Here is a 12,439-nt window from a genome sequence, read left to right on the forward strand (position 1 = left end):
CAAAAGTGTAAGGTAAACAGAAGGCTACAAGTGCTCCACTCAGGACAAGAAGTCAATGGATAGGCCAGAACTGCCAACACCATGCAGCATGCATTCCTCTTCCCTCCTGGTTCTTACCAACTAGAACATTCCGATTTTCCTTGACACCAGCTACTACAGCATAATCTGGAGTTCCTATTCCTCAAATTCCGTGGCTACACAACATGAGCTGAGGAAGACTACTATATGGCATACTCATCCTTAATTTTTAATGTTCAATTTTATACCAGCAATGAGCTGAATGCACAGTACTATTACTTAGATGCCCAGTTGAGACGCGTAGACACAATCACGACAGCTCGATGTCTATGTTCATGTGATTTGTAAATATCAGACAGCGTGAAATACAGCTTCACAAAAAAGACATGCTTTGAGCATTGGCTTTCACAGACATTATCATTAGCATATGAATAAGCATAATGTTTCAATATGAGAGGTGCTGGGCACTTGCAGTTCCCATTTCAAAAACCGCTGCAGATTATTAATTCCCCACAGGAGCCAACACCAGCTATATTGTGTTTGACTTACATGTATAGTAGCTACATCTCAAAAACTAAAAAAAAAAACCCAAAAGCCAGCATTTTTAGGAAAATGAATTATATGGAAAAATATGAAAAAAACCCCTTTGATTCGGAACAAATTCAAATTGGCCTCCTTGATCAATTAGTCTATCCAATAATTATTAATGTCAGTATTATAGGATAGTAGCTACATGTTCAAAATTATGTGCTTGTATGACACACTATGGAAAACACTGTATAATTACTTGGCTCTGTGGTAAGGCTTGTATGAGCCCTTAAATGGGAATATTCTGTATTACAGATACTATTGAATGCTTAACTGAGTGAGTAGAAACAAGTGGATGAGCCTGGGGGCATGGCCATCTACTTAAGCATGTATTTGGATCTTCCAGCTAATTAATCATCTAGTTGTGTACTTAAACTTAGTCAATCCATTCACACAGGTGATTAAGATCTCTTTAAGGGCTATTTTGATACTTCACAATTTTCTACTAACCAACTTACCAAGATACTGAATATGAAGCGTGATTCTTTCCAGTATGTTCTCTGATCACAATGTAATAAAAACACAGAGCATGAAGAACAGCACCAAAATGGTAAGTATGAAAAAACTGAAACATCACTTTTAAAAAACTTCTATTGATTTCACTACAAGCACAAAAGATATACCTAATAAGGTACAGATTGAGATGCTAGCTACTGGGTATATACGTAACAGACTTACGTTCCTTAAACATTGACTGGAAACATACAAAAAAATTAGGGTTTGGAATGAAGGTGTGGGACCAAAAAGGGAGAAAGAATAATTTGCAATATGAAAGTGAAGAACAGGAGAGAAAACAAAAGAGAAGTAGTGCACAGAACAGACAAGGAAGGAGGAGAAACAAAAAGAAAATAACTGTTTCAGAAACTGTAAAAAAAAAAATTACAAAATATTCCTGATGATTACAGAAAATAATAAAAAGAAAGGTGGATTTTTGGGCAAAAGGAATACAGTTTCATAAATACATTAATTGTAGAAGTATGACACTTCACTTTTTAAGATAGACTAGCTCATTCTAAATGTAAGTCATTTAAATCTTGACTATCTTCAGACCTCAGAGTCTTAATAAAAACAGCAATTTGTTATCTGAACATAAGACGAACATAAAAGGATATGTCTAGGCAGGGGAAGGCATCTCAGAAAAAAAAAACCAAACCTCAACAACGTAGAACAGAAAGCTGGCTTGGGAGACCAAGGAGAAGGAAGGTGTTTGATACACTGACTGTGACTTCTGAGGTGGCCTAAGGGTTCTGTTACAGAAAATATGCACTGAATACAGTTTCTTTGTCTTGGCTTTCATTTTCTCTGTCCAAAGGTTGTTGGGAGGCTTTTGGTAAGGAAGGGTTTGCAGCAGAGAACTGTTTTAATATTGGCCTGAGGTCAATCTCTCTCAGTTGGCATGTTTGCAGACAGCACTAATAAAAGGTTCTTTATGAAGTCTAAATGACAACAACCTTCTCAACATTAAACAAAACCACAAAACTCTGCTCTTCGGTTCTTTCTGAGGATCAATTTTCCCTTTTGAGAACAAAAGCATAAAACCACCAGAGATATCTCTACTTGTGTGTGCAGCAAAGGAAAGGGGCCTATGATGGGCACATGTAGAGAAGCCCTAGGGCCACTTCAAAGTATGCCAACTAGTTATTCCTCCTTTGGCCCTGCAGCCATCAGGGGACTGCCAGAGCACAGCAGCTGCCAGCTGTTCTGCTTTACAACTCTTCTCTTTGTCAATGCATTTCTTATGCTCTGGACTGAAGGCAAACCTAAAACTCCTAGGTGCCTCCAAATCAAGGATTTATCCAGAAGTGACCTAATGTGGCCGAGTAAGACCTTCAAATTCGTTTGCACCATTCGAGGGTCCTACAGAATCAGAGCAGGACTGAACTTCTGCCTTGAGAATTTTCACTTTTTGAACTGGTAAGGAACTCCACTTTTGGTGGAAGTACTGACAGTGCAGTGCGCAAAGCTACACTAGTTCAGTGCATAAAGTTACACTAAAGGGTCTGACAATATACTGTAGTTTGAACACCACTTCCAGCGGGTTTTTTTTCCACAAGAAAGAACAATTCACCTTATTTAGAGAACCATTTTCTGCTGATCTAGAAAGCTTGTCTGAGAAAACACAGCTGGATGCCAACAATGCTTAGCACAGGATTTGTCTGAAGCAAATGCATGGCAAGGATTATACACTGCCATAGAAAGTATCAGATGGAAGAAAAATCTAGATGAGATCCAAATTATCCTCTGGTTAAGATGATTTTTGTAGAACTATGTACAACAAGAACACTCACAATCACATCAGACGAGGTGATAGTGAAATTTTTGAAATCATAATAGCACTTAGACACACAAAAACTGCCAACGCTTGGCAAAGACTATGAAGAATCTTCTTATTCTATTGTTAAACATTAAAATATTCTACGAACTCTTCTCTCAAATCTGGTACTGGGGCCTAGATCTGATCCTGTCCAGCAATTCCCATTTATGGCAGTATTTAAAAAGCAATCACAGAAAAAAACCCAGTAGTGCATTGGTACAAAGCGTAAGAACAGTGAATATAGCATTCCTCTGTCACGTTTTTTTTTTCAGACAACTTCAGCCATCAGGAGAAAACAGAACAAGCTACTGCCCCCATGGTAAAACTGACACAGATGTTTAAATAATTTTCTCAGTCTCTTCATTGAGAATCTGGTGCACGCAGTCACTGATCACAATGTGCCAAAAAACTTCCCTGTCGCCCTTGGCTCGTCTCTTCACACTTGATTCTTTCTGTAGTCCAAGCAATAATCACTCTCACTTTCTAAAAACATCAGAGTATATCACTAAGCAGACTTAATGAAATACTTAAAAACTAAACCCCAATTAACAATAAATAACATAAGGTATATGAAACACATAAGCCAATTTTCTGAAACACACTTGTTCTATGTCATCAACATCTACATGTAAGCATGGAGTTTTTCAACATTTACTTAAGGCATTTTGTGTTAATATCAAAGGTATAGCAGTACAAAAAACTTCTGAGATTTTTTAAAATTAAAAGAGATAAGCTAAAATTCAGCAACTGACAAGTGCTAGGTGATGTGAATAAGAGCCTGTACAAGTTTAGAAAATTTTAAACAAAAATAAATAATGACAGAACCACCTCTGAACTTTTTGGTTTTGGCTAATAATTTTCCTAAATGTATATAGTTGGGCATTTCTGACTATAGTATTTTTCTAGAAGTGAGCAAATTATTCTATTTGATAAACCTCACAAAAATGTGCCGAAGCCGTCCTGTGAATTTCAGCAGAGGACACTGAAGCATCTGAGCTACTTTTGAAACATGCTTATTAAGATTGAGCCTTTGTGCCTCTGGCACAGGGAGAGCCTTGGAGTGTGTACTTGGTCACACACTTGCTTTCCATAATATAAAACCATAATATTTAACAGTGTGAAGAAGTGTGCAATTCCCTTATTTCATGTTCAGTTGTATTTGCTAAGAAAACACCAAAATCTGTCTCTAAAATCCTATCTATTTCTCATTATTTTTTTTGTCATATTAACAATATATTCTGAAAAAAATTAAATAAACACTAATTTCATATATTTTGCCACTGACATAAATCATAAGCATATAGAGCTTGAAGCAGAGTCTATTACAGATGCTTTCTCCAGACTCCTGCACAGTGAAAATCAGTTTGGCCTGCTCAAGTTCAGTCTAGTTACTTTGTCACTGACAGTATTTACATTTAATTATACTTAACAAGTTAGTTACAAAACTCACTACTATACTATCAAGAAGAAACATGTTAAAAGAAAATATTGAGACTGCATGCTAATTTCAGTCAGCATATAAGCCTTTATATTTGCCTTCTGTACATGCTAACTGCAGAAGAGAACTTATTAATAACGAATGAGCCAAACAGTATGACAGACACAAACAGTAGCTTGGAGGGAGCACATGCATGTGCACAACTCCAGTAGCCCCCCATCAGTATCATGATACGCCAAAATCTATGACAGAGCTTTAGATATGAAATATGCAGTGAAAGGAATCTGCTAAGACAAGCCTCTACCTTTCCACTGTCTTCATATAAGGACTGCTTTTAAGGATGTACATCTGTGTAAGGTACAGACTTGCTATTTTTGTAGTTTTGACCAGTGCACCATATCTTTTCTTTCTCTTAAGTGTTCTCAGATCAAAAATTTGCTACTGCTGATGAACACTTACTGGGTAAACACAAAGTGTAATTTATAATGCACATTTCTGATGAAGATTGGGTTTGATTTGCTAAAGTACAGTCAAGCATTTTGGGTACACTGCCATGGCATAACAGTTTTATTAGCGTGCATTTGAGGTAACTACCGTAATTTATGAATGGTGGAAAGACAAGATTTGTAATGTTAGAAGTTTTCCTGGAATTAGCATACTTCAGAAAGGAGAGTCAGTAAAAAAGCAGTTTATCACAGTGTGAAGCAGACTGTTCTACGGTTGGACACTATTACCAAAATGGCCCATAAATTACATGGCTGTAGTAAGTTAGTTACAGTAAAGAAATGTTAACAGAATTTGTTTAGCGTAATCTTTGATCTCATATCTCACTTCTGACATTACCATTCTTTAGGGATAATTCTTTTATTAATGAATGACAGTCACACACAAGCTCAATCTAAAATGCAGACGGTAAGATCGCTATTCTTCAACACATTAACAATTTTGTGTTAGCCACATCTTTTACAGGAAAATTATTATAAAACATCTTAAAGAGCTTTTAAAAATGTGAATTGGTAGGTTGACAATTTAACTTTTTACATAACAGAAAGGACACCTTGACATTATGGAGTGTACCCGTTCCATACATCTATGGGCAGGAGCTGGAGAAAGAATATTATGGGAGTACCTATGAGGCAGTAAGAACTGAAGCTCGTTGGATTGTATTTTCCAAGCTATAGTTTTAGCTGGTGCATGCATTTTAAATCACACTGAAGGCTGCTCAGGTGTGGAATGCTAGCAAAAGTCCTGATCATGCTGAAATAGATGGTACAAAATAATTCCATTGATCATAAGACTTCACAATTGATGATATAGGTAAGACAATAATTTATGCTACATTTGTAGCTATGTTCTGGTTTTGTTAGTGAGGGGGGGCCTAAGGTGGTAGCTTCTGTAGGAAACTGCTAGAAGTCGCTCCCCTTTGTTCAGTGGACTCGGCCGGGCCTAGGGCGGACCCGCTGCTGGCCAAGGCCGAGCCAATTGGTAGCAGAATGTCCCGTGATAACGCCTCTGTGATAACGTATTTAAGAAGGGGAAAACAGGAAAAAGAGGAGGAGGAGATGTGACGCAGCTGAGCGGGGGGCAGAGAGGGGGAGGCGCGAGCCTCATGGGCCTTGCAGGCCTCACCCTCTGGCCTCCCGCCGGGCAGCCGACTGGGCCCAACTCGGCCCGGCCCGGCTGCAAGAAGTGGAGAGGAGATGAGAAGTGAATAAGATGTAAAAAGGATCCTGAGAGGTGTCTGCCAGCCTGTTGTGAGGAACGGCTGCAGACGCCAAGGTCAGTGAAGGAGGGGGAGGAGTAATATGGCTCCTGGCCAAGATTCCTCTGCAACTCGTGGTGAAGACCATGGTGGAGTGGGTTGTCCCCCTGCAGCCCAGGGAGGCCCACGGAGGGGCAGAGATCCACCTGCAGCCCGTGGAGGACCCCACGCCAGAGCAGGTGGAGGCCTGAAGGAGGCTGTGGCCCGTGGAGGGCCCTCTGGGACAGCTGTTCTAGAGGGACTGCACCCCGTGGAAGAGATGACCCACGCCGGAGCAGTTTCACGAAGGACTGTGGCCCGTGGGAGGGACCCCACGCTGGAGCAGAGGAGGAATGCGAGGAGTTCTTCCCCCGACGATGATACAGCGGCGTAAAACAACGCGTGATGAACTGACCGCGACCCCCATTCCCTTTTCCCCGCCCCGTGCCGCTCGGGAGGGGAAGGTAGTAGAGATAATGTTAAGCCCGGGAAGAGGGAGGGGTGGGGGAAGGTTATCTTGTTCCCTGTCTCATTCTCCTGCTAATTTTAGAAATAAATGAATAGTTTTCCCCAAGTCGAGTCTGTTTTGCCCGTGACGGTAACTTTAAGGATTTCTCCCCGTCCTTATCTCAAACCTCGAGCCGTTTTTCTTATATCATCTCCTCCTATTCTCTCGGAGGGTGGGGGGAGCGAGAGACAGACTGCGTAGTCTGGTCCTGATCAGGGCTGAACTACGACAAGCTATTATATAAAACATCAACCAAATAAACACAGAAACCTACAGTAAAATGTGTCAATTTTGCAAAGTTCTCCAAAGTCAAGAAATGTAAATCTAAATTGTAGTCAAAAGCACACAAGATTTCTCAAGAAAACAACTGAATACCTTGTAGCATGAGGGAAACAATACATTTTAAGTCTACTGTTTAAGTCTTTAGATGATTTAAAGCATTCAAGGTCTCTTGCTGAGGCACAGCCTTGACAGATGCAATGACCTGGACTGAGAGTTGCCAGACGGGCAGAAAACACAATTCCTGGTCAGCATTTCATGTAATCAATGTCCAAAATCTGATCCAAAGTTTTTCTGCCTTCAGCACCTTTAATTATTCTTCTCCCTTCTAGAAGGTGGCAGGTCAGAAGATTATTTATTGAAAGACCTGTAAAATATTTTCTCATCAGATGTCACTCTTGCTGCAGGTTCCTTTTTAGGCTTTAACACAGAGTCAAAAGCCATTTTACCTTCTGATTCTGCTAATAATTTTTTTTTTATATATTTGACTAAACATGAAAACATCAATAAAAACACATTTGTTCTCGCAGTGGTGTCTCACATTGGCATAAATAACTGTCTGTTAAGTGAAGCTGGGTGACTGAGTCAAATGCAGCAGATAGAAACATATTCTCCTTGGCATTTAGAAGCACTTTTTTTTTCTGACAATCCCATCCTTTCATCCATAACAACTTTGGTCAAAACATCACTTTATTAATAAATGTTGAGGTAAATTGAGTAACTACTGGTTCTTCCTGTCTGGTTAGTGAAATGATTGATCTAGAAAATAAGCCTTGGTTGAAAGACATAACGTATATGGTAGTACTTGAATTTAAATGTCATTGTTCCTGCACTAGCCTAAGTATCTTTTTGCCTAAGAATACAGAAACGACTTTTTTTTTTTTTTTTTGTCACAGAAGAACTATTCAGTCAGAACAGCTGGAAATAAAAACTTACTACCTTCCTTCTTCCTTTCATTAAATTCCCCTGCAGATTAAGAACTACCATTGTATCTTGTCTTTAGCTGCTTTATCCTCGAAAAGGCTGAGAAAAATCTAGTAGATTATCAATGTTGAGCTGTTTGAAAGAGCTAGAAATACTGTTCTGTTATCACAGCAGGAATTTCCAAAGTGATGAGTTCATCATAGGATGCACAGACATTCTGCTGGAAGGTAGGATAAAGGCTGTACCTGAAACTCAAAGCCGGTGAATCCTAATATTGAACTGGTGCCAGGTCATGTTTTGCCAGACAAAGATATTAAAAATGTAATGCCAGCACTAATGAGAGATTTGGCACACAAAACACGAAGAATGTTACAGATTGTGCTGACAGTGTGACACTATGTTTTCCTGGATGTAATCTGGGTATCATGAGAGTAAGCTTGGAGCACTAATGAGAAGAATGATATTGAACTGGAAGAGCTGCTAAATATGCAGTAGCCACAGGGTTCCTGGAGTTAACTGGAACTAAAATGAAAACTGTAATACGAAAAGTAAAAGAGGGTAAACTAGGCAGAAATACTGAGGGAAGAGAATCTCAGCAGGCAAAACTTGTTTCTAGTACCATGCTTGCCAGGACATAAAGGGCTTTCCTAATCATACTCATTTTATCCCTGAAGTCCTGTTAAAGAGGAGCATGAAGCTCGAGCTTAAAGGGACACACATCAGTTCACGATATAAATGAGTTTCACAGCTATCTGGAGAAAGCAATGTATAAAAGTCAAACGGAAAAAAATCTTTAGGTGCAAGAAGGAAAATACATGTTGAACATACAAACATCATCCTATCTCTTCAGGGCTCCTGTTTTCTTCCTGTTGCCATTGCTGATTTTTGTTGGTCTCCTGTTTACTGCAGGAGTAAACAGCTGCAGCTAATGATTCTCATATGAAATGCATATAAAATCCAGTGGCAGTGGATTCTTCTTGGACCATCTCTGTTGGAATTCTTGGCATCTGCACTACAGGTCTAGAAACTTACTATCCCTTGCAAGAGAGATGCACCCAATTAACGCTGCCAACCAAGAAAATCGGTTTGTGAGTGTGTTGGATATTCACTTATTGAGGCAAAAATCGTAAGTACATATAGTAATTGAAGAAGAAACTCATTATTGTCGAGAAAGAACTGCCCTGTTACCATCACTGGAACTCTAAACAGAGCACTATTATCTCTTCAGCATGGCAACGAATGTCCCAGCTCCACAATTCTCAGTTGCTTCCCGTGTTGCCTCTGGTACCCTGGCTCCTGTTAAACCACTAACATCTTCAATTACTAGGCTATTAACCACTTATTTTATATATAAAATTCACAACTGAAGTTATACTTAATTGTTCCAATTCTATGAAATGAAAAGATACGCAAGAAAACAGCAGACAAGCAATCCTTTGTGTTTGAGAGTATGATAACTGAGGGAATTTGGGCACATTAACTCTGAGGCTCCATATTATGATTTTGCCCCAGCTGTCATTTATTTCCACTCTATTCCAGATTCACACTCTCCACAGGAACGCGGAGAGGAAAGTTTTAAGGTGGAATAGACTTATCCCTATTCCTTTCCCAGTACAATACAGTTTAATGCTATTAATAGTTGAAGATAATGTGTAATTCATTTTGTCTTGTATTAATATATTGTATAGGGGAAAAAATAAAGAAAATATAACCCATGAAGAAAGAGTCCTCCTCTACTCTTTATCTGATACGAGGAAAGACAGTGAAGAAGTCGTAGTTGCGGTTTTTTTCTTTTCCTCCAACGTGACATAAAAGGACGCCAAAAATAAAACAGCACATTCCTCTGAATTCAGAACTATGTCCCCTATGTCAAGCAGAAATTACTTCTTACTTTTAGTAACAGGGAACTTATTTTTGGATGCACTTGAAAAACTGATTGCAAATGAAGTTTGTTTTTTTTTTTTTTAAATAAAAAAAGACTGAAATAATGATATTTGACTAAACAAACTCATTGTTTGCCTGTAACTGTGATGTTTTGTAAAATAGCACTGAAAATAACAAGTTACCATTCACAGCAACTACTACCTATTTCTCCCTGCTATATTGTATTTAAACCTATTTAATTCAGCTTTTAAAATAAGCACACAAGAGAGTAAATCTAACCTCCACTCAGTACAAGGATTAAACCCAGGAAATAATTTAATAAAACTCTACAAGAGAAATGACTTAACCGTTGAGGACAATACAGCACTAATGTGTTTCATAACCAATGCCTTACCGGCTGAAAGAGGGTCAGTGCACATGTCACTTCTGTTCTCCTTCCATTCCAGCAGGTACTTGAGGCTGACGTGATCTTCTGTTTCTATATGGCTGTTAAATGCCACCATCAGTTTATGAGCCTTTGCAATGCCACAATAAGTCTTTGTTTCATCCAATAAGGGCAAATTATTTAAAGTTTTTGCTGCCTCAGAAGCCTTACTGAAATATGCAAAAGCTTCATTATAGTTCCCCTAGTAAAGAAGAGAAAAAAGAAAAGAACAGTAAAAACTACTTGTAGTCACCTGTATTTTACCTCAACATTAGAGCCGGCTTCTCTGGCACCTCAGAGATGTTGCAGCTGAGAGGCCAGCCCACAGAATGACTCATGGCATGGTACTGAGCCATCACTCTCCCTTGTTGTTTCCTAACCTCTAAAATCCAGATAACACTGCTCATATCTTTCTCAGGAACTGAATTGGTTTTTGGTTGTCTGTGAAGTATTTTAAATACATAAATATAAGTATACCGATGTTAAGCATTAATACTGATTCCAGCCAGGCCATTTCAAAATTATCACTATTGTTTCATTCAGTTTAACATCTCTGTAGGAGGAAAGGTCCTAATTTACTAATGTGATACTAAATTTTAGAAAAGAAATCTTAAAAATGGAAAAATGATAATGAAGGATAATGAAATGATGGACCTAAAGCACAGAAAAGAACAGAAATTAAAACCTACAGATTTATGGAGGAAGGAGGGGTATAACAAAAAACAAGGATATTCCTTATCCAAAAAGAGAAACAGCAGGACAAATATAAGCCAACTGTTGCTAAACAGAAAACCCAAATAATTTATCTCTTTATCTTGTAGAATACAGAAACCTAACATTCATGAATCCAGTAAAAAGGAGTACAAACTACAGCAGATAATGTATTAAGAGGAATAGAGAGTATAATAAGAACTATTTTCTGAGGTGAGATACAGAAATCTTTTTGACTAAAGAGGAATAAAGAGAAAACTAGGGAAAATGATGATAGGCTGAAGAATACTGCTACAAAGCTAAAATATTTCTTGGTATATTTCTTAATCTTTTGCATATTTCCTCTTTGTCATGAAGCTACTTAGAGTTACCATCAGAGATGGAGTCAAAAGAGAAGTTGCAGGAGCAAGCTTCTAATTTAAAAAGTAGCATACCACCAGACCTAAACAGAGCATAAATAAAAGATCTGAAGAAATCTGAAGACAAAAAGATGAAATTGCTGGGAAATAAATGGCATCTCTCATTAAAACTAGGTAGTATAATCCAGGCTTGAAAGGTAGTACATTTTGTGTTGGTATTATACATGGCAGTGTGCAATAACTTTATCTCTAGTATCAATATTGTCTAATGTTTAATTATTATATAAAAATAATCAGATTACAATTTTGCCAAGATTGTCAAAAAACGTAAAAAAGGAAGGTTTTTGCAAGGCTTTGAATAACTTCAAAGGGACCTTATAATACTACCTGAGTGGTTATATGATAGCAAATGAAATTAATTCTTTAGAAAATGAGAGGTAATTCATGCTGCCTGGACATTTTGTAACTTTTAGTGGGTTCTGTATAAGGCAAGCTCAGGAAGGTGGCCTTGAAATAACATAGGCAGCTCTGCAGTGGTTTCTCCTAACTGCAAAACAGCTCTAATATCTAGTAAGGTCAAACAAAATATTAGGACGCATCAAGAATGCAGTGGAGAAAGCAATTTACATAGATGGTATCTACACTAAGTAGTATATTAATAAAATTAGACAAAGTACATATATGCCAAACAGCAAATATAAACCAGGAACAGACTGAAAACTGAAGAATAAGGATGAATTGGATATAACTGAAAAGCAAGAAATTTAAAATTAATTACTGATATCTCTCTGCTCTTAATGGATTGTTTATGGGGACAATCTTGATCACAAGCCTATTAAGAAGAAAGCTGGATGTCCTTGCGGAAAAAAAAAATCAATAAACAAGACACGGCAAAAAAAAGTCTTCCTGGGAGTGAGTAATTATGGAACTGTTCATCCTTTACCTTACTGTGAAAGAATTAGTTTCAGCTATTGTCAGAGCTAGAAAAACTTTTTGTGGCTGTTTCTATATGTCTGTCATTAACAGTAATTATAGCCTGCCTGCTCCCTGGAAGATGCCTTCCAGTTCTCCCATTGGTGTGGAATTTCACTGCCTTGACAGCACAAACTTGCTGACTGAAAACATTTTCAGAGTTGTCTTATCCTTTCACTCTCAGCTTGATTTAGTAAGATTGAAATTCCCTCTGCACAGAGACCCCAACTGACACCTGTTGCACTTGATACCACTTTTTGGGATAAAAATTGGTATGAC

The 12,439-nt window shown here is 38.2% G+C and overlaps 1 protein-coding gene across 13 annotated transcripts in view; it reads right to left on the reverse strand.

The window, feature by feature from the left end:
• TTC29 (tetratricopeptide repeat domain 29) overlaps positions 1-12,439 on the reverse strand; it is a 313,481-nt gene that overhangs the window by 39,210 nt on the left and 261,832 nt on the right. For all 13 annotated transcript variants that reach the window (XM_086747860.1, XM_086747858.1, XM_086747859.1 and 10 more), the window contains one exon: positions 10,089-10,320. In XM_086747860.1, the coding sequence (XP_086603986.1) occupies positions 10,089-10,320 (232 nt within the window). The remainder of the gene's footprint in view (positions 1-10,088; positions 10,321-12,439) is intronic.

The sequence above is a fragment of the Chlamydotis macqueenii genome, chromosome 4, assembly GCF_036417535.1.
Source record: "Chlamydotis macqueenii isolate bChlMac1 chromosome 4, bChlMac1.mat, whole genome shotgun sequence".
Lineage (NCBI taxonomy): Eukaryota > Metazoa > Chordata > Aves > Otidiformes > Otididae > Chlamydotis > Chlamydotis macqueenii.